General features: G+C 42.5%; 2 protein-coding genes across 7 annotated transcripts; one reads left to right on the top strand and one right to left on the bottom strand.

Moving 5' to 3' along the window:
- Positions 1-341: 341 nt before the first annotated feature.
- LOC139341973 (neuroglobin) lies at positions 342-12,376 on the bottom strand. Of its 6 annotated transcripts, XR_011603024.1 has the most exons (10): positions 12,208-12,376; positions 10,771-11,001; positions 10,172-10,695; positions 9,695-10,008; positions 7,717-7,835; positions 7,461-7,628; positions 7,253-7,352; positions 6,677-7,171; positions 3,672-4,559; positions 2,922-3,541 (listed from the first exon to the last, which is right to left on the bottom strand). XR_011603024.1 is itself a non-coding variant. In XM_070978759.1 (8 exons), the coding sequence occupies exons 2-8, from the start codon at positions 10,980-10,982 to the stop codon at positions 7,013-7,015; spliced, it is 1,596 nt and encodes a 531-aa protein (XP_070834860.1). In that variant the 5' UTR covers positions 10,983-11,001; positions 12,208-12,376; the 3' UTR covers positions 6,366-7,012. The 6 variants fall into 6 exon arrangements, 3 of the variants coding, with proteins under 3 accessions (XP_070834861.1, XP_070834862.1, XP_070834860.1); XR_011603023.1 differs by having other exon boundaries at positions 2,922-4,559; XR_011603025.1 differs by having other exon boundaries at positions 2,922-4,559; positions 10,771-10,994.
- A 108-nt stretch (positions 12,377-12,484) lies between these two features.
- coq6 (coenzyme Q6 monooxygenase) lies at positions 12,485-21,368 on the top strand. Its single transcript, XM_070978762.1, has 12 exons — positions 12,485-12,869; positions 13,222-13,356; positions 14,844-14,902; positions 16,741-16,867; positions 18,069-18,199; positions 18,293-18,400; positions 18,714-18,776; positions 18,884-18,991; positions 19,632-19,834; positions 20,033-20,148; positions 20,501-20,667; positions 21,230-21,368. The coding sequence occupies exons 1-12, from the start codon at positions 12,668-12,670 to the stop codon at positions 21,257-21,259; spliced, it is 1,449 nt and encodes a 482-aa protein (XP_070834863.1). The 5' UTR covers positions 12,485-12,667; the 3' UTR covers positions 21,260-21,368.
- The last annotated feature ends 249 nt before the right edge of the window (positions 21,369-21,617 follow it).

Below are 21,617 nucleotides of genomic sequence, written 5' to 3'. Positions count from 1 at the left end.
GATTTTACTTGTTTCTGAAAGAAAATAAAAACAAAACCCTGCAAAGAAGAAAGCAGCAAATTGGTGAAATTCTTGGCAGTTTAGTAAAATTCTGCAAACAATCTCGATGTGACATTGTGCAGTTGCATGAGTAAGTGGGCTGATGTGCCTGAAGTCGCCCTCGTCTCTGTAGCCAAGAGCGATGAACCATTCGGTGCTTGGATCTTATGTAACAGGGGATGGGCTGTCAGTGGGAAGGAAATCAAGCATCGTGTGATTGATTTCAAACGCAGACCATTGTGTCGTAACCATCATCAGTCTGTGACAATCTGAGAGCGAGAGGAAAACACACTGACCTCGTTTAGCAGTAAAATATCCACAGAAGATCACTTTATTTATTTATTCTCAAGTAAGCACACGACATTTGTTCTTTAAAAGTGTAGGATGGAACCCAGGTTACAAAGAGTGCGTGCTTGTATGAGCTCTAATAATAATGTGCGTTTTTGGTTGAAGGATAACTAGGTGAAGTCATCACTGTTCAGTAGCAGCTGATAATGATGAGGTAGACAGTGACACACCCACTATGTACAGAGCTGGATGTTAACGGGATAACATGCCAGTTGTCAGTCATGCCTGCTAAAGAGACCTTATGTCAGGTAACTGCAAACAGAGACGTGGAGAACAACAACCTGCATAGGGCTGTGTACTGGTACAAAGAAAAGAATCACTACAAATACACCACCTACACAGTCAGTTAATAAACATTACACCTGTGGGCTGGATAGTATAGACTGAACATACTATGCAGGGATAAAATAGTTCAACAGAAAACTCTGCCGTTAAACTTTTCTGTAAGGATTGCACATTTAGAAGTTAGTAATATCTCTATTATTTTGATTAAATGAACGATATACTATACAGTACATCACATTTGAAAAGAAAAACAAAAAATCAACACTCTTTAGCGACACATACATTTCAGAATATAAAAATAAACTTTAGAAATGTAAACTCAGACTAAAGCGATAATAACCACATATCAGCAGCTTGGATTTACAGTTGTATGGTGTTATTATCTAATACTTGGCACACTGTTGCTAAGTTACTTGGCATTAAGACCATGAATGTAAATCACAGCTGAGGATGATACATACAGTGTTATGGTAGCAAGAATAACAACACACATGTCGGACAGTGTCGGCACACAGAATCTCTGTATCATTTGTTTTGTGTTAATAGATTAAAAAGGAAATTAATTAAGTTTGTCTTTGCTTTGCATTGTTAAACAAATCGCTTCCATGCAGAAGGCCACTCTGCTTATCTTCACCTCTAAAGCTGAGGTAATACTACGTTTGTAGCCACAACAACACAGTTAATAAGCTTTACTGAGATAAGCAACTACAGTACAACAAAACTACTCTACGTTAACAATGGCTGGAAACTGATGTTCAAATTCCTCCAAGATGCCCTTTAACGTTCACACTCTAAAAAGGTCATGTAACAGTCTATTAGTTAGAGTTTAACAGTCAGCTGAAGCCTATTGAAATACTCACAACCTGTACTGAAGAGAGCATCACACACCGTGTCGAGTAAGGTGCACGCGGAGGCCTTAACAGTCAGATCTCTGAAGAAAGAGTGTAACAGTTCATGTCAGTATCTATTATTATTTCTAACAGTTGTCATCAATAGGTTAAATGTTCGATAACAAAGTTGCACACAAAAAGAGGTGTAATATCATTAGAAAACACAGTAATGATTATGATTAAGATGGCAGGATTTTCTTATATAAAATCACATTGCTTTGTCCCAAAACTTTTAACATGTTTTGTAAAGTATCACTGTGTCCCAGTTAGATAGAGAGCTGCCCATGCTGGCCACAGCAACGATCACAGTTTGAGTAGTGTGTGATGCCAAAATATAATATCTAGTGTTTCACAATTGTGCAACTCTTTTTAAGATACATCACAAAGACCACTACAGTCACTGTTATCATTTTGAGTAGGTATATCAAAGCAGTTATATACAAAGAGACTCAACAGTTGTTGCTTGTTCTCAGTGTGAGGCGCTCAGATTACAGGTCCAGACTTAGAAGAACTAAAACAGGCTGGCTCAGATCCTCACAGCTGTGCAGCAGCACTGTGTGGTAGCTAAACATCCACAGCAAAGAAAATAGACTCTGCGATTGGTCGATCCAATTGGAAATTGTAACCACACCTTACATTTGTTTCGCTACGTGACCCCACTCACAGAGCAAACGTACAGCATTCCACAGCAACCACATAGAGTGATTTGACAGCATCTGCTCAGCAGCTCCCGCTGTGCGCCTCAGTCAGCCTTGTCCTCGCCGTTCTTGGCCCACCCTCGGCTCATGGCTGCTACCACGATGCTGTACATGTTGAGCCAGGCTTGACGCAGTGGCGCCGTGTAGGCCTGGCCCAGACTGCACTGCAGCATGTAGAGAAGGGACTCACCCACCATCTGAAGAAGTCCAAAACCAACAAGAACACAAAGACAGAAAAAGCATAGTTTTTTCCACAGCTCATTCGTTTGTGAAACAGCTTTTTTGAGAGTTGCATTATGAAATTTTGGTCCTACAGCAAACGACTGGGTGTTGACTCCCACTGCCTGATGTTTCCTCCCAAGGTTGAGCAGGAAGTCCTCCAAGGAGTGAAGGTCATCCAGGTGGCTGACCGCCGCATCGATCACGAGCATCACCTTGCATCACATGCGAATACACACAGAGAGTGTTCAAAACTGTACACAAGTACAAACAGTGTACTTGCAGTGGTCGCTGCGGTGAACGGAGCTCACCTTGGTGACATGTTCCAGGAACTCTGGGCTGGAGAGGCAGTCTTGTGTGGAGCCACAGTTTGTACTGTAGTGGAAAAGACTGGGGAGCGCAGGGTCCAGCTCAAACAGTCTACCACAGACAAATACCACACTGTTCTATAGGTGTGTACACACGGCATGGGTTGCCAAACATCCACACAGACACAAAATCAATCTGTAAATCATACATCTACAAATCTCTCCGGCCACTCTCTGCTTTAGCGGCGGCTGTCTCGAAGTAAATTGTGGATTATTGCAGTCTGTCGCCAAGCAACAAGTCAAGCTTCCGGTCCCTGCGTGGTGAAAGTGTGCGGCGGAGGATCTAGCTTGATTCTCTCTCCACACCTGATACATATTCTAATACCACAGCTATTAAATAACACATAAAACACACAAGATCCTATTTCTATCTGTTGTGACAGCACGGGTCAACATTTTCTCCTCTCACAAGTCACTTTACTGTCTAGTTCCATCTGAACCATGCTGATTGTGTAAAACATTACCTGGAAAACATGATGACACCATGAGGAACTTTGTTCTTGCCCAGGCTCTCCCAGCTGCCTCGTATCAGCTCCTTTTCTTTCCCTGACAGCTTCTCCATCCTCCCTCAGGCTGTAAACACGAGACAAGTTCTTCTAGAGGGGAAACACACAACTCCTCTACAGGACAAGAAGGCTCAGTTTGAGCAAAGCCATAACATTTAATCCACAGACCAAACTTCCGCCAACCCCACCTGGAAAACAAAGCAGAGCATCAAGTCAGTGTAGCACAGCTGATTTGCTCGTAATGTTTCAGATATGAAGAGTGGGACATGGCTGCAGGAGATATGATTCCCAGGCTAGAGATGCACAAACATACTGTACCTTCTTGAGGTCAGTCTTCTCTCTGAACTTCTTCTGGTGCGGTCAGGCTGAGGGGTCTGTGTGTGTATGTGAGTGTATTTGTGTGAGTGTATTTGTGTGTGTGCAGGCAGCAGCCTTGCCTGACACTCTGGTGCACTTGCGCTCTCTTTCCCCGGCCCACGGTGCAGTCAGGGAAACAAGTTGTGCCACGCTCTTATCTGTCACACTGGCTGCTATCTCTCTCTCCCCTTCCCGTTTGCCTCTTGATATGCTCTCTCTCCAGCACTGGGGATATTATTCATGCCACTGAAGGAGAAAAAGAGGGATCTCTCTCTTCTGATCCAGAGAGGCTGTAGCGAGCCACAGCTCCTCCTGCAGGTGAACCGAGGACTAAAACTTAGGGAGACCATACATGCACACACACAACATAAACTGCACTTAACAAAAATACATGGCCTTTGCACTTTTACTTTATAATCACGAGAATTTAAATAAACGAGAAATTAAGATGAACAACAAAATAACCAGAAAACACAGCATAAGCATTTCACACAGTGAAATTGCTGATGTTTTAATGCGGGTGAAAGGCTCAGTAAAAACAGGTTTGAACCCAAAAGCACAGGTCTGAGACCAGCTGGTAAAATTAGAAGTTCAAGTTTACACAAGGTGAAAAACAAGTCAAAACCAGGCAGGCAGCAGAGATAAGGCAAACTTATCTAACAGAGGATCAGGCTGGAGAGCAGGGGTCCAAACAGGCAAGACTCACGCAGGCAGAGAATAAATGGAGTTGGGCTGGTGTGCGCGCTACTCAGCTGATGTGGAAGTGGGATCAGGTGGGTGGGGGAGATTAGGTGATGGAGAATGACAGGAGCACATAGGTTACTGCAGGGCAGGTGGGAGTGGAATGATCTGAAACAACAGGAGAGTTAGCACATGGAGGAGGAAAAAGGCAGACGAGGAAAATATGAGAGTAGGAACTGGCTGACACTGTGACACTGAAGGCCATTCGAGGCCTATATCATCTATTCTAGGGTGTGTCCTCAACTGCCTACATTTGCAACCCATGCATTTCCAGAATTAAAAGTGTGGGAATTTTTATATCGTTCAGCGGCTGGAATAATAAAAGACCTGAACGCACCACCTTGGCAAAATTATATTGTTCATCTGCTGAGCAGAGCCACTCCTCAAACAGCGTGATCATAACATTCGCTGGCCAAGTGCACAGCCTCTCATTAATCTAAATGAGATGTGTTTGTTCCCTTTCTCAGCTTCCACTCGCGTCCGAGGCGCTACAGTTTGTTTAAAGAGATGTCACGGGCGTCTGCTTCCTCCTGCATCTCACAGGACACAGGGTCTCACTCGGATAACATCTAACAGGTTGAGAGATTGGTTTTGTTTTCAAGCGTGCACCAGGGAAGTCAGAGGGGCACAGCCCTCTCGTGAGGGATTACGAGGCAGAGCGGGGAGGGATACACGGTTCCCATGACAACCTGCCGGGATGGAGCCCTTGAAGCTTTGTCATGTGATGTTTGAGATCTCGAGGAATGGACTGTGTGATTATTTATTACATTTATAAGTACTATGTAATAACAGTTTGCCTTTTCAGCTTTTCTTCTATTTTTAATTATGCAAAATGAATCACATGCTTATTTTAATACCTGGACAGTCACATTCCAGTCTGAATTTGATTCAGCAACACGTTTCAAACAAGTTGGAACAGGAGCAACTAAAGACTGGGAAAGATGCCGATTGTTCCAAAAACACCTGTTTGGAACATTCCACAGGTAAACAGGTTCATTGGTAACAGGTGATAGTATCATGATTGAGTATTAAAGGGGCATCCTGGAAAGGCTCAGTCGTTCACCAATTTGTGAACATATGACTGTCTAAAGGATGTAACTGCATGGTCTTGGGAGCACTTTGTAAAACTGTCAGTAAACACAGTTAATTTGCAAATGAATTCACAGCGTCTCAACTTTTTTGGGGTCATGATTGTACATTTCAAACTAAGCATTCTGTTACCTTAAGATGAAATAGTTCACAATTTTTAATGATATCTTGGTCTGAGCTTGTGCAAACATTGCCTTCACTAGCTTCAGCGCACAATGACACAGTTGCCTACAAAGCCTCTGGGTACTCTCTGGTATGTACTCCATGATTACGTTTTGATTATGATTATACAGATATTCAGACAGTCCTGTGTGGCTTTTATGTAAAACTGATCTCTCAAATTCCTGGCAGTCAGCTGTCTAAACACAAGTGGAGGTCAGCGTATAAGCGTATTTGATGTGGATCTATGGGCTTGGTGCAGCCCACTGAACTGGTCTCTGTGCACTGTTTATTTAGGTGGTGGTGTGGCTGGAGGAACAACTGGGAACTTTCACCCAACCATCAGAGAGAGGCCCATGTCAGACGCCTGGTGTCCTTACGGGACCTGCCCAATTAAGAAAATATACATTTATTCAACTCTCTCTTTATTCTCATTTAAATATATAAATTCTCATATTTATATCTCATTGTAAAAGTATATATTTTAATATATCAGAAGCTTCTTGTTTTAGAGTGGGTAAAAAAAAATTATTGTAACAGACAAGCGGTCTTCTCATTTTGCTTTTGAACTGTTAACTCTGGTAACCAAGTGTTCATCATCCTCTAAATAACAGCCTTCATATTCCTTTGCAAACTTGTTTGCAAAGGAATATGAAGGCGGCTTTTTATTTTCAGTTTAATCTACTTGAAGCCAGATTGCACATACATACACATTTATATACGTGTTAAACTCAAAGCATATAAAATATTAATCACGTCTAAACTTATGCAGTTCTATAAACTTCTATTTTCTTTCAGTTGTAATCCGTGACATTTGTGATTGTGCAGTTCAGATGTTTTGTAATTTCATAATTCACAGTTTCACATCTTAAACTATCAAGCGCTTGGTACGGAGAGTTAGCCGTGACATGAATCATTTTTGAGGACAGTGTTGTTTTCTAGCGGAGAGGCCACAAAAAACTCTGTGCCGCCTGAACCTTTTTGATCATGGCATTTCTTCTCCTTTGGACTTCACGCTCTTCTCTTCCACATCTTCAATTTTCTCCCCGTCGTCTACATTTTCATCCCTAAATCAGACATGTTGGGTTAGAAAATGGCTATATTGTAATTACATCGAACTTTTGCTTGGCTACAGTATTTGCCTTTTCTTCGCTAAAGACTGCTGGGCAAGCTCAGAAAATTATGTAATGTAACATGACCAAACCACATGAAGTCCTTGGCTCTCCAGCACCAGTGCTATTCATACTTTAACCGGACACAGTGGTATTACATAGTGGATGAGCAAAACTAAAAATTCTCACGCTGCATACCTGCTACGTATGAATGTCATTCTGGTCTGTATCATCCCCAGATCTGGATGATGTTGATGTTCCTTCAGCTGCTTCTCCATTTTCTTCAACAAACTGCTCCATCAAGCCAGCGTTCTGCAGCTTGTTCCTGTATGTCTGCTCCGCGTGAGCCTTTGCACTTTTCTGGCAGAAAAAACTCAAAGTTAGGCTGTAGGTGGATGTCATTTACAACGTGATGTAATCTCCTCCTCCCACGTCACTCACCTGTTTCACCTGTTCGAATAAATACGGGCGTCCATTGACTCGTGCCTTCATATCCCGTAACTCCCTCGCGTATTCTCTCATCCTTTGTTGGTCAGCAGCCCTTCATGTAAGAAAAGATTATAGTTTGCTGTGGCAGGCGGTTGTTGTGATGTGAGATGCAAAGGTTGCAAAATTGGAGAATGAATGGTCTCACTTGACCAGGACTCACCGATGGTGCTGCAGTTTTTCATTGTGCACTTCTTTCAAGCTTCTGTGTGGGTCCAGCAGCTTTGCATGAAGGGTGACTGTCTTCTTCATGGCCTGGGACCTCATTTGGTACTTCCTCAACCAGTCTGCACTCTCCTGATTCTTACTATCTCTCATCTCCATTGACTTCCTATGAAAGTAAAAAATACTCCGTATGTTAGTGGATTGGAGGATTTAGCATTTAGAAACTATATAGAGAAAAAAATAATCCACGTCACCTGACGGCCACACAGCGTTTCCTCACAGCATCTGTGATGTATGTGGGGAGCGTGTCTGCAGACAGGGATGTTAAGGCGCCAAGTGACTTGCTTCTACTGAGATGACTTATTTTTGGTACCTATAGATGAGAGGGAAAAACACTTTCATTAAACAAATTTAGAATATACTTCGAAATAAAACCCGACAGGGTGGAGTAGTAACACCAGCAAAGTATACAGCCAGATGTAAGTATGAAGCCTGTATACAGACATGCCAAATCTGTGCAGTGAGTTGAGAGCGGTATAGAAGCTTTTCTGTCAGATGATACAGCACAGAATGACTCAGAGTAGCAGAACTGGTTCAACAATTTGTGGAAAAAAACCTTTTTATTCACCGTGATCAAAGCCCAATGAAAGGAATATTGAGAGCGATAAAAGAGCGACATTGACTTTCAATAAACAATTAAGTTGTGCTGAAAAGCCCTCAGTAATAACTAAATAATATGCACAGGAATAATGGATTTCTATCTGAAATGTAATTTGCAGTATTTTACTGTGAGATTGAATACAACATACTTTATGAGGTTAATCATACAACCTCATACAATAATGTTTTGTTTTGTTGTTTTTTTCCAGAGAAACCAATCACTATAAATTTGAAGGTTTCTGTAGTTATGTATTTTATCTATGAAGACATTTTGTACTTACGTGATGTTAATCTCCACACCTTCATCAACGAGGCCAAATACATCTATTTATAACATTAGTTAAATCAGCCTGCCAATAAATATCTGATATGATTCATAGTAAGCCAAACTGCCCCTCCGGGACATTAAAGCTTCACTCTACTCTACAAAAATTGTTGGTTATTGCATAACTTGGGCCAGAAAAATGGAAAGAACTGTCATCCACCCCGGCAAAATTCAATGAACATATATATGTAGGGATAGGCCTGTGAAATATGGGATGAATCTCATAAAAAAGACTTCTTTACTTGAGCTCAGGAAAAAAAAAAATAATGTGAACAAGCATTATATGGTTGTGCGTCAGGCGCTGCAGAAATGGGGCTTCGGTTAAACTTGACAAATTACGAGGTGGAGAAAGTTTGAAATACAACTGTTGAAGGGAGGAGAATATTCCCTCTGTGAAGAGGGCCCACTGTACACATTTTAAATAGCTTTACAGCTCCACAACTGAGGGGGCTGGTCAGAAAGACCTCAAGAAATAACAGATATGCCATACAAGAACTTAACCCATGCAATAAATCTTATCATCAAACAAATTACTCCCAAGGCCGCAGAAAAGAAAGTCAAACGTGACCAGGTCAGAGTCTTTTGTCAGATTTTACGAAATAAACACTTCTGAGTGTTGAGGAGACCACAGGAATACATGATAGAGTATTATACAGTCTGCAAGAACTGTAGAGTAAACATCTGTTCTTATTAGGTCTTATATTGCATATTTGGTGAAATCATAGTGATATACAGTTTTTTAAATGAACAACGATTTAGATAATCAGCACTGTTTGTCATGTGGAACATTACAGGCTTTAAGGAAGGCTAGTTGTTTCCTCCTCCCCTTAAATAAGAGAAGTGGTGGGTGGATGTGTTTCAAACCATCCATCAAGCAGAGAAATAATGTAAAACTACAACGTGAAGCCACCTGGTGCTTTGGAATCCTGGATGTCCTCTTCTTATGTAATTCCTCTACAGACACTGGGTCTTCAAAACAGGCGTTATTTTTTACATTTTAGTGATGGAACATTTTGGAGAAAGGCGTGAATTCATTCTCAGCCTCTTGCAGACCATAATTACCACCTCTGAGAAATCTGTTCACTTTAAAAAATCATGAAACAAATCAACACAGCAAAAACTCAAATAAAATTAGGTCATACTCTGAGAGGTGACCAAACTGCATTGAAATTAATGAAGAAATATCACATTTTAATGAATTCTCATAGTAAAGCAAACAACAGGTCTGGGGTAAAGAAATGTTTTACCTGTGAGTTTTCAGGGCTCATCTTCTTTTGTCTTGCAGGGAGAGCTGAAGTCCTCAGATAGAAGGGCTGACATTTGATCATGGTGTCTTTACTCTGCGTCTTTCTCAGCGCCGCTGTCTGCAAGGCTTTGTGCAGCCTGCTGAAATCAGGAATCTGCTGGATGATCTGGGGCTGGAAGCTGGGTCTCTCATCCAGGAATCCCAACTTTTCTTTCCTGGTGCGCTCAGCAGTGCGGAGTTTCGGGCTGCGAGACACAGTGGGATTCTCGTGTCGCACTCTTGTCTGAGTGGCGACTTGTCTGCAAAGCTCCTCGTCTGCACAAGAATAACAATAAGGTACAGTAGAGGATGAATTCATGTCAGTGCATGAAGTGTATCAGGCATACTGCGTACATGCATCAAAGACATGTTATGAACCACATTATAAATGCAGACTTACAGAACAAAGCACTGTTCTGCCTCAGAAAAGGAGACCCACCTTTCAGCTCAGAATCTGACGAGTCTTTTACCTCTTTGCGAGGAGGTTTTTTGACAGGAGCTGCCTTCTGGTCATGTGACACTTGGTTTAACATTGCTATCAGCTTCTCCCTTTTCTCCTCTCCTCTCTCCTGGAAGCTGAAAGGTCTTTGAATGGAGAGCAAGAAGTCCCTCCTCTGCTCATGGCCCTGCTGTCTCTTCTTCTCCCGCAGCTCCATCATCTCCTGATAGAGGGGCTGAATGACACGGCTGGGCACTGGGAGAGCGCAGAACTTCTTCTGACACTCAGCTTCATCCTCCTCCACTTTCCTCATCTGTGTTGTTTTGCATGAAGCAAACCGCTCACGATGTTGAGTCCTGGTGGGACTCAGCATGGAAGTCCTGACTGAACTATGAGTCCAGTTTGTTGGAGATAGCGAGGTGGGAGAAGTTGAGTTAAGCCTCTCTGACTGCCCAGGATGCTGCATAGTCTCTTTGTTTGAAGTCAGGGCAGATGTAGGGTTGGATGTCCTCATTCCTTTGTGTCTGAACATCAGTAAAAATATTTAATGAAACAGATATAACTACAACAAAACACAGAAGACATTCCAGGAAACCTACCTGGCCTGATTGTTCACTTCATTTTTATTAAAGGAGCATTGGTCTGTTGACAGTAGAGCGTTCTGATGTATTCTCCTCTCCAGCTCCTCTTTCTGCCTCCTCTCTGTCTCCTGCAGCTGCTGCCTGAAGGCCTCACTCAGGGCGTTCAGCTGATGCTGGAGCATTAGCTCTGATCTGAGTCCATCATCCAGCAGGGTTTCCAGCTTTGACATAGTTTCTCTGACCTGTGAACTATCAAAAAACAGGGAGAGTAAAGTGACAGAAAATCAAAGTCCAAGCCCTGAAAGGCTGTCTATTCCTGTAAACAAAAGGTTCTGTTTCATTTGTCTGTCAGCAGAAAGTAAACTGACAATTTTGAGAATCAATTTGGTCATTTATCAAGCAATTAACTTCAATTACTTCTGTGCACACTTCCACCGAAAAGCTTACACAAAATAATAAGGTGTGACTTGTCATGACAATAAACTGGGAGAAGAAGAATTTTACATGGCCTGGCCCCTTCTCAAAATAAATAAACATCAATGCTCTGCCAATATGTTTAACCTTTTAAGACAGTAATTTGTCAAAATTTATTGTCATGACAAGTCACGCCTTATTATTTTGTGTAAACTTTTCGGTGGAACTCTATACATTTTTTTAAATTGAATAGGGAAGTAATTTGTCAATTAATTGACTCGGGGTGGATGGAAAATCAATTGCCAATAGTTTTGATAACTGATTATTGATGTATGTGATTTCCTCAAGCAAAAATCGGAATTCTCTTATTCCAGTTTCTCAAATGTGCATATATGTTGTTGTTGTTGTTGTTGTTGTTGTTGTGAATGGTCTCTTTATTGTAAATTGAATGTCTTTGGGTTTGAACAAAACATGCAATTTAAATATGTCAAACATGGGCTCTGGGAAACTGCGATGGACATTTTTCTTTCATTCTATTGAACAAACCATCAACTGATTATTCACGGGGAAAAAGAAGAAGAAAACAGGAGCTCTGTGATGAAAATAACTCTTAGGTGCAGCTTTAATCTCACATCATGAGGACTTGCTGTTTTTCTCAGTGCTGTGTCATAATAAACTGAACATCTTTGGGCTTTAGACTGTTGGTTTCACATTTTAAACTGTTTGAGACACCATCCCCTTCCACTGTATTATAATGCCCACTCTTCACTGTTTCTAAGAGTCTTCGTCAGGGGTTCATACCTGCAACAAAAGTTTGTGTCAACGGGTTACCATGGCAACCACACCTCTGCGCTCTCAGCGTAGTGTGCAATATCGATTTATGTTCAGGTGTTTAGCATTGGCTAAGCTTAGTTTAGTTTCTACACGTATTAACTTTATACTTATGCACACAAACTCTCTGTTTTTCTACCATTTAGAAGCAGGCGGTAAAACATTAAATCAACGATATTCAAATGGAAGTAATAACAACGAGCAGCCAACCTGGTGAAAGGCGAGTTTTAGGAAGTGTTTCTTGGCGTCGAAGCGTCCTCCAAACTAACGTTACATCTCCGCTGAAGAGACACGCCACGTCTTATTTGGTAAGTTAATTAGATGCTGTTGAAACAAAGCTGGCAGAGCTTTTTCTATTACACTTGAAGGGAAGAAAGTGTCTTTTACTCACTCTCGCTCCTTTGGTAGCATTAGCACTGTTTGTGGACAGAAGCGGGAACGTCAGCCGCGACGGACGTCTTCTGTGATTGGACGCGAAGCCGGAAGTACTTCCTCTGGGCCGCTTGTCAACACAACATGGCCGGATTACAGAAGAGACGCAGCTGTCGTTAATAGGACACTTTCAAGGGGAAACGTCTGTCTAATTGTTATATGAAAAGTATTCAGACTTCAAAGTTGGACTGGTTACTGCGGGGCTTGTGCCATTTGAAGACAGTGTGAAGACAGAACAATGCTTAAGCTCTCAAAGGCGACGCTGGCCTTAAACGGTCTTGGCCGGTGTTTCGTTACAGAAAGGCATTTGTCTTCTGTAAAAATCATCAGCCGGGGATTCGTGTGTGCAGAACATGGGGAGGGCTCTGGACAGAATGAGGTTTATGACGTTATCATATCTGGGGGAGGAATGGTTGGATCTGCAATGGCATGTTCCTTGGGTGAGTAATGCTTGCCCAGCACTGACTGACCACATTTCGGTGTGTGATTTCACCCATTGCTCACCAGCACGATTTGAAATATAAACTACTGTTATCAGGGGCCGTCTGTATTCACCAAAAGCTGCCTATTTGTTAAAGATAAACCCATATAAACGTGTGATTGCTCAACAAGCTTAACTCTGAGATGTGGAAAAAAAAGATATGGACTCAAATTGTATGATACCAGAAATGCCTAAACACCCACATCTTCACCACAAGATGTGAAAAATACACGCTACTGTACAAAAACTGCCGAGGTTCAATCATATATCTGTACTGTCATTTTATACAATATTTGCATGGTTTTTCACAGGCATGGATCCCAACTTGGTGGATAAGAAGATTCTCCTGCTTGAAGCGGGCAACAAGAAAGTGATGGACAAGCTCCCAGACACCTACAGCACCAGAGTCAGCTCCATCAGTCCAGGCTCCGCCACCCTGCTCAGCAGTACAGTATACGCTCATACAGCTCAATAACATCGCTGCCAAATGTTTTGTTTCACCGCAGAAAGAAAAGAAGTCAAAAAGTTATTTCTGTGGTGATTAGCTGCCTTCCTGTAAGACGCCTTTGGTGCTAGACTATTACATGACTCTCACAAGGTAAGCCAGGGATCAGACTGTCCAGTCATGCTGGCTTAGCAGGGATCATATCTGACCTTAATTGTTCTTCATGTGATCGGTCACCTGGGATGTTTCCTGACACTACTTTTTTTTCTTTATCTTAGTTAAGCTTAGTAAAGTTAAGAGTTTTTTCTGTTGCCCAGACATGCAAAAATATCTCTCTGCAGGTTAGAGATTTTGTCATCCAGGGAAAAGGAGAGTCTGGGATTTCAGGCTATGTAACTTAAGCTTGTTGATACAAGTTCTGTGTCTTAAATCCACCATCTCACGTTTACAAATAGTTGAACCTGTGCATCATTCCAGATCTGGGCCTATTTTAATTTCAAACTATCTGGTTGCCTGTATGCGCTGGCACACAATCACTGTTTAACACACCTGCTACTCACCAATCAACCGTATTATTATATATATATATATTTTACAAAGAAAATCTGAAATCTTTTTAAAAGGATTCATTTTTTTCATTTTTGGTCCTCAAAATACTGTAGATATGGAATTACATGGACAGTAATCATTTGGCTTAATCCGTTGATTGTTGGACACTTAAGTTCGTCCACATTTATCCTGATTCAGTTCTTAAAATAACACATGGAGTGTTTACTCAACTAAGCAGTTCAGAGATCGGAGCATGGACAACAAATGCAGTATCTCTTCAGTAGATCACTCACTACAACACGCTGATCGCGTATTTAGCAAATAATCTTTGCGCAGGTGCCAGTGAGAGACAGAAATGTTTAATATGCACTAATATAGTAGTGTGAATATATATATAAAAATTCATATTTAACCTCCTTCACTCCGCTCTCTTACCTTATTTGTGTACCATTTGCACAGTGAAAAGCTGTTTATTTCAGACATTGTGTTGGCTGAGACCTCACTTCCTGCCACTGGCACCTGCACAAAAAGCCAAAGTAAGAACTTGTCTCATGCTTATGGAAAGCTGCATGTCTTTTAAAGCAACTTTAAGCAGTGCTTTGAATTCTTATTGTGTTTTAAGGTAATTAGGTAAGATGTTGCCCTTAACCACTTGAAAGAGTGCATGCTGAAGTAACAAAAATAGCACGTAGCACAAAAGCAAGCAGTTAATGAGATTAAGGCGTGATTTTCAGTATGTTCAGAATAATCTCATCACTTAACGTTTGTGTCCTCCTTTAAAGACATGCAGTGTTGTGTTATAATGGCTGGGCTTTAACTGAGGAAAGTCTATCCAGATCAATTGATTCGCTCACAAAGACAAGTTGTAATACATTGGTATATATTGTTGCACTGAATTAGTTCTTGAATTGTTTTCTAAATGTGTTTTTGCGCACGCAGGTATCGGAGCATGGGATTACATCACAAAGACGAGGTGCAAGCCGTACAAAAAGATGCAGGTATGTTGATCTTCAGGTCACTTTTACATTAAGAATCTGTGCAGCGCAAGGATGCAGTAACTGCTATCATACTGCTGTGTCAAAAGTTCAGAAAAATAGCATTTCAAGACAAACAAAAATAAGGAGAGTCAGTGCTACAGTACAGAGCATCTCCCAAAATCCATCTGTTACACAACTTGAGCTTTTCTTCATATGTCTTCCAGACTGTCTAATTTACAGGCATACTGTATGTATTTCTGTCATGCATCAATCACAGCACCATACAATTTGTGGAGAGAAAAATCTGTGACACTCAGCCTCTACTCAGTCATTCAGCTTAATGAACAAGCAACACAATACTGTATCGTATAATCATGTGCACGGTATGTAATTGTTCACATTAAAATGGCAAACAGTGGTTTTGTGTAACATGCATTTTGTTCATTCCTTTGTGCAATTTATGCCTGTTCAGTAGCTTTGCAGGATCTGTGCCACAAGGAATGCCCAAGAGCACAAGGTATATTTAAAAAAGGGCCATCTCCTGGTTCAGTCAAAGTACAGCATGGCTCTCTGACCGTGCACGCTTTATTTATTAAAGCCATATTTTCTATGAAGACTAAATCATTTTGACATTTTCAAATTGGTACTCATTGCCCGTATCTTCTAATTATGAAGATTCATGCGAACAACGGGAAGAAGATGAAAGATTAGGAGAGTGGTTGTTTGCTGCAGAGTGAACCCGCTTTACAGCTGTGGGTGCAGGCTCAGTCCCTCTTGTAAGATGTGGTCGGTGTGTACCAAACACTCGACCGCAGGGTTTCTCTCTGGGCCTAAGATGTCATCATGCAGGGCCTTACAGTGATTATGGCAGTGTACCTCTCCCATTATACCTTCACTCTGCTACCGCTGTTTTGGCATGTTTGCCCATTGAATCTCAGTCATATACATCTCCAGCCGTAGCACTGGAAAGTATGTACTGCAGGTCAGCTCTAAAAAACATTCTTTCCATGCAATAAAATGCCCTTCCACCTTAAATGTCCTGTAAGCATTGAGGGTTTAGATTTGAAACAGAAGGCAAACCGAGTTTTCGCCATCGGCATCATTTTGCCCACATTTTGCTCTATAAAGCTGCAGGGAAGTGCATTGTTTAAATCTTGCACAGAAAGTATGTAGCAACTGATTCCACTCGAAAACTGCATCATTTCACCCTGCATTAAACAAACCCAAAACAAGTTTTGGGCTGGTCTCAGTAAATCTTTCTTCCCAGCCACTTATCACAAGTTGCAAACCCACTGCCATTAGTGGTTTTCTGTAGGGTATAGCCCCCTACTTTATGGCAAGTTGGAAAAAAGTAGTGCAGCAGCATATTACTGCAGAATGATGGGTTCTGTCACCATAGTTACAAGCCAGGAGAGAATTAACCTTGTACAAACACTTTTCACCCCCTCGTGTTTAACTGAAATGGTGCTTTCAGGGCTGGAATTACAGAAGCCTAAAACTATATCTCATTCTGCCACTTTTGGTTGTGGATAAATATTGACTCACCCTTTATGTTCACAAACATGTCATTTGTTATTTGTGTTTCCAGAAAAATGTTTGCAAAAAATCCACATCACAAAAATGTCACCTCAGAGGGTTTCCATTACGCTGGAGTCAGCCGTCCAGCCGGAGCAGTGCTGGTGACCGTCACTGCTCTGGGCTTGATGGATGCAGGCTGTGCCAGCCTTCGACAGCAGCTAACAACTTTGATGTGTTCAGCTCAATGAAGCGGCACTAATCTGCTCAGCTATATATAGGGAGAGGGGGATGCATTTAAGGATAGACTTGGAGACCGCAGGCGTAATGCGTCTCTCATTTAGGTTTGGGATGCCTGCTCCGATGCCCTGATCACTTTCGATAAGGAGAACCTGCAGGACGAGATGGCGTACATCGTGGAGAACGACATCGTTGTGGCTGCACTCACTAAACAGCTAGACAGTTTGTCCGGTAAGCACAGCGTTTATGATTAAAACATGAAGCCCCACACAGTAGCAGTGCTCTGTAGGACTCTTGATTCCTGTCCCATCTTCCTAATGGATGCTGAGTCTGGCTTCTAATGCAGCCACATTTATTCCATCCTGTCCCCAGGTTTTGTTTATTTGTACTCTCTCCCGGTGACTGTTTTTAAAGACCGAGTTAAGCCCTTGGAGCCGTTCATGCTTTTCCTGCAATTTCAATCAAAACCTCACATTTTGGCGCCTGCAGAGCCCCGGCACTCTGTGAGGACACGTGAAGTGGTCCAGTGACCTATTTAAAGCTGCCATGTGCTCTCTAGCTTTGCCACCTCTTAGGACGCGAAAGCGCTGACAGTGTATGGTGCTGCGTTGCTGTTGACATTAGACCAACTTTTGTGCAAATAAAACTTAGCTCTGCTATGTGCTTGACAGTTAAAGTGGCATATTTATAAACCGTTTTCAACATTTTGCACCAAACAACGGATGTGTGGTTACAGCACGTTTTTGCCTCATGTGCCTCCCATTTGTCCGCCTCTCTCTCTCTCCTCTCATTTTAGCCGTGGTGTTGTTATGCTCAACACAGTACATGAGAAGTATGCTCCACGCCAGCTGGTTTCAATGTAACCCTGCTCTCCAATCACTGAAAACCCATATTTGACATCAGTGTTCGGGAACCAGTAGCCGTTCTGTGGATGGGTCCCACTCCAAGTCAGCATGAGCCAGCGTAGCTCAGGATCCTTTCATGTTTGGGATGTCCAGCCGCTGATATTTTAGGAAAAGGGGCACTTTTAGTGCAAAATCCTAGCAGCTGGCAGCATGTGCAAAGTGTGGCGTGGTGTTCTTGTAGATAAACACTATTAGTCAGTGCAGTGTGGCAGGCCAAGACCATTAAGAAGATTGTCAAATCTGAACTTCGGCAGCTGCCATGTGCCAGGGAGGAAAACCAGTGGTGTTTTATGGGGTGGTTTATAGATCTTCCACTGCTTTGGCTGCAGGCACACCATCCTCTCGTTTTGACGGAAAAAGTAGCAAAGCACTGATTTAGTGTGATGATACATACATGGGACCAAGATTGATCCCTTTGTTGTGTGAGAGTCACACCAGTTGCCATTTTATTTTAAGAAGTGCTACTTTTATTTCTGCCTTTCTGCTGCCTTTGTAGTCACCAGTTTTACGTCCTTGTTGTGTGTCAGATAACGTGCAAGTCAAGTACAGGTCAAAGGTGGTGAAGTACACGTGGCCCATGTCCCACCAGGCAGCACAGTCCATCCCATGGGTGCAGGTCACGTTGGCCAGCGGAGAGACGGTTCAGACCAAGCTGCTGGTCAGTTTGATTCCATCACATAAACAGTAGCTCTTCATCTGTCCTTGTCCCTGTTTTTTTGACTGTTTTTCCTTTTCCTCGTCTGTTTTTCAGATTGGTGCAGATGGGCCGAACTCAATGGTGAGGCGGGAGCTTGGGATACCCACAGTCAAGTGGAATTACGACCAATCCGCTGTGGTTGCTGTGCTGCACCTATCAGAGGTGAGTGTCACATTCAACACGTGTAGCTCTTCATATTTTATTCAAATGTGTGCTATGCATCAAAGCCTGCATGTTGAATCTAGAATTTTTAGAAGCAATATTCACATTAGTGTGTGTTTCACACTATTTTAATATGACAGTAATTTGAATGTTGCATCTGTCAACATGCAGAGAACAATACACCTACCCAGAAGGACCTCTATAGTATCTTGTTTATATGCGCAGTATATATAATTAAAATATATGTCCTACAATGCGATGCCACGGTATTTCAGTGTGATATTTAATTGAAGTGAATTTATGTGTTGGACAGCCCACGGAGAACAATGTCGCATGGCAGAGGTTCCTCCCAACAGGACCCATTGCAATGTTGCCGGTAATATGTCTGAATTATGTACTCTGTTTTTTTTTTTTTCCCCCGTGCAAAGTATCCGTCTGTCACACACGTGTTTGATATCGACCTCTGTTCTCTATGCTCTGTAGCTGTCGGACACAGAGAGCTCTCTTGTGTGGTCCACCAGCCATCGGCTCGCAGAGGAGCTGCTGGAGATGGACGAGGAGAGCTTTGTCGACGCCATCAACTCTGCCTTTGTGAGTGTTGTTCTGACTTTTAAACTGCTGATGTTGTATTTGTAGTCAGATTTCCACATGTGCCAGAGAGATGTTGCAACATTTCTGGATTTGTGTGCAGGGTACTGTATGTGACAGGGTTCACCATGCTTACTCACATGCTGTGCTGTTTTTAGTGACTTAAACAAGCAATATTGTCATTGTTTTGCCCAAACTTTATACAATGCTAATATTTCACTGTCCATTTTTTATGTTTGGAGAAACTCCTTTTTCCCAAGCTGGCTATTTTTACTGGGCCTGCTGATGGACGGGGTCACCACGGTTGAGTCACGTTTGGTTTCAGGCCTGGTTTGCTAATTAAACCTGTGGTCTCCCAGTGTCGACCATTACTGCATGGAATGTTTTTCAAACAGAGCTAATTCAACTGCATAGCCTGGCCGGCATCTTCTTTTAATTAGCCCAGCTCTCGAAGCCCTGCCAAACCAGTTAGTTAGGGAGGGGAAAAAAGAAGCACTTTCGCTGGCCTGGAGTTCAGCTTTGCTCCTATGTCAGCTAATTTCTTTGTCCACTCAAAGGAATAATGTCTGTTTTCTGTCTCCTCTGGCCATTTTTCATTCTCTTGTGAATATGTGTCTGTCTTCTCACCCGTCTGTGTGTGCAGTGGAGTAATGAGAACCAGTCAGAGCTGATTGAGACAGCTGGCTCTCTGTTCCGCGGCGCCCTGTCGGCCATCATGCCCTCTGCAGGTTCACCTCGACAGCTTCCCCCAAGTGTGGCGGGGATCGGCCCGAAGACCCGGGTCATGTTTCCTCTGGGCATGGGTCACGCATCTGAGTACATCAGGCACCGGGTGGCTCTCATTGGGTGAGATGGTCATAATGAAAGTAACATTAACATTTAAACTTTTGGAAATGAAGATAACTGAAAATCAAAGCTGTCAAGTTGGCTTTGAGTTTTCTCAACTAATGTGAGGCAATGATTCTTTGATCTTGCACTGTACATAAAGTAGCATACTGTGAGTTGAATGTATTTGGCCAGCGGAGGATATGTTTGTCTTTGCAGGGATGCAGCCCATCGTGTTCATCCTCTAGCGGGTCAGGGAGCCAACCTGGGCTTTGGGGATGTGGCTTGCCTCACACAGCTCCTGAGCCAGGCGGCCTTTAACGGGAAGGACCTGGGTCAGTGAGAACTCTAAACAGACTGCAACCATAGCGCAGTGGTTTCCCCCTAAGCTCTTTTCCATAGCCCTAGCTCAAACGCACGCTGTTGATCTGAAATATAAAAAGCATCAGCCTTTCCGGTAACATTTATTTGATGTTTTTTCTGTTCATTCTGCCAAGAACTATATGTAAGTTGCTTTTCATAAAAAATGAAGTCCTGTTATGAGATATTGTGTTTATTTTTTTCCCTCCATTAAATGTCCTGAAGTCAAAATAGCACCAGTGTATTAACTTAATGCAGAAAACATACGTGCACAGACTGAAACTCTGTCCTCAGTTTTTAACCTCCAGTCTTTCTTTGTTTGTGCAGGAGCGATTCAGCACCTATTGGAATATGAAACTGAGCGCCAGCGACACAATCTGCCCATGATGGCTGCCATCGACCTCATGAAACACCTTTACTCCACTAACGCTGCTCCTGTCGTTCTCCTACGCACCTTCGGTCTGCAGGCCACCAACATGCTCCCTACGCTAAAAGTAAGCTCCGCTAGCTTCTACATCCAAACACATCCTCCCGTTCATCCCGGTGAACCTGGCCACCCCTCAGATAATATCAACCACCTGTCAAAACTAAGCCCCGCCTCCACCCAGACCCCACCCTCCAGCCTCTTTTCTGATTACACAGAGCTCTACTCTAGCGGTGTCTATAATTTCCAGGGTTCTGAACCTACTACTATGGCATCTAAGTTTAGCCCCAAATTTAGTGTTACCAAAAGTGTGTGGGTGGGGTGCAGGGCTGGCCCTGGGGCAGCGGACAGCGGTGTTGGCTTGTGTTTTCACACCCCTTTTATTACCGACCACTCATGTGAAATGGCTTTATTCCCTACTAAGTGATTCAGACCAACACAACTGTAAGTGTTGTAAAGGCATTTCACCGTAGAGGCACACGGTTGAACGTGACATTTTTTCCATATTAAATGTTGTGAGTTCACCGGTTTACGGGTCTTGTATAGAGGTCTGCTCGCTTGTAACAACCGTTTAGTAAGTATGATTCAACGGTTACAGAGTTTCTGAGTTATTGTCTCTTTGGCCCCCGCAGGAGCAGATCATGGCGTTTGCAAGCAAGTAACGCATCAGTCACCCGGTGGCCGTTGGTGGATCTCCTGTGACTGTGAGCTTTGAAGACTGTAAAAATTTTGAATGGAAGAAATTAAATAATAAAGATATATTTTAACTTTTTTGTGTGTGTGCTTTGCTGCAAAAGTCCACATTGACAAATAGCGCACGACTTTGCAGTTGTCCCAAGCATATTGTAATATATCCAATGCATAAAAATTGTTGATTTTGGGTTCAAATCCCCCACCATTCTGCAGATACATTTCATAGACGAAGTTCTGAATGATCAAAAAATACATCTTTCAGGCACAAGATGATCACACATGAAGCGCTTTGTTCTCAGGTGCAGGATAATGTCATAAATCCAGTGT

This window comes from Chaetodon trifascialis, chromosome 14 (genome assembly GCF_039877785.1).
Source record: "Chaetodon trifascialis isolate fChaTrf1 chromosome 14, fChaTrf1.hap1, whole genome shotgun sequence".
In the NCBI taxonomy this organism is placed as follows: Eukaryota; Metazoa; Chordata; class Actinopteri; order Chaetodontiformes; family Chaetodontidae; genus Chaetodon; species Chaetodon trifascialis.
The sequence above is the reverse complement of the archived record's forward strand: the minus strand, read 5'-3'. Positions and strand labels throughout refer to the sequence as shown.

Excerpts from the sequence above, each read along its gene's own strand:
- LOC139341973 (XM_070978759.1), bottom strand. The coding sequence starts at position 10,982 with ATGTCAAAGCTGGAAACCCTGCTGGATGATGGACTCAGATCAGAGCTA. Across the intron at positions 10,696-10,770 it reads GAAGTGAACAATCAGGCCAG|ACACAAAGGAATGAGGACAT; the intron begins GTAGGTTTCCTG and ends ACTGATGTTCAG. Across the intron at positions 7,629-7,716 it reads AAACGCTGTGTGGCCGTCAG|GAAGTCAATGGAGATGAGAG; the intron begins GTGACGTGGATT and ends TTACTTTCATAG.
- coq6 (XM_070978762.1), top strand. The coding sequence starts at position 12,668 with ATGCTTAAGCTCTCAAAGGCGACGCTGGCCTTAAACGGTCTTGGCCGG. Across the intron at positions 18,200-18,292 it reads CGGTTCAGACCAAGCTGCTG|ATTGGTGCAGATGGGCCGAA; the intron begins GTCAGTTTGATT and ends TCTGTTTTTCAG. Across the intron at positions 18,992-19,631 it reads ACGCCATCAACTCTGCCTTT|TGGAGTAATGAGAACCAGTC; the intron begins GTGAGTGTTGTT and ends CTGTGTGTGCAG.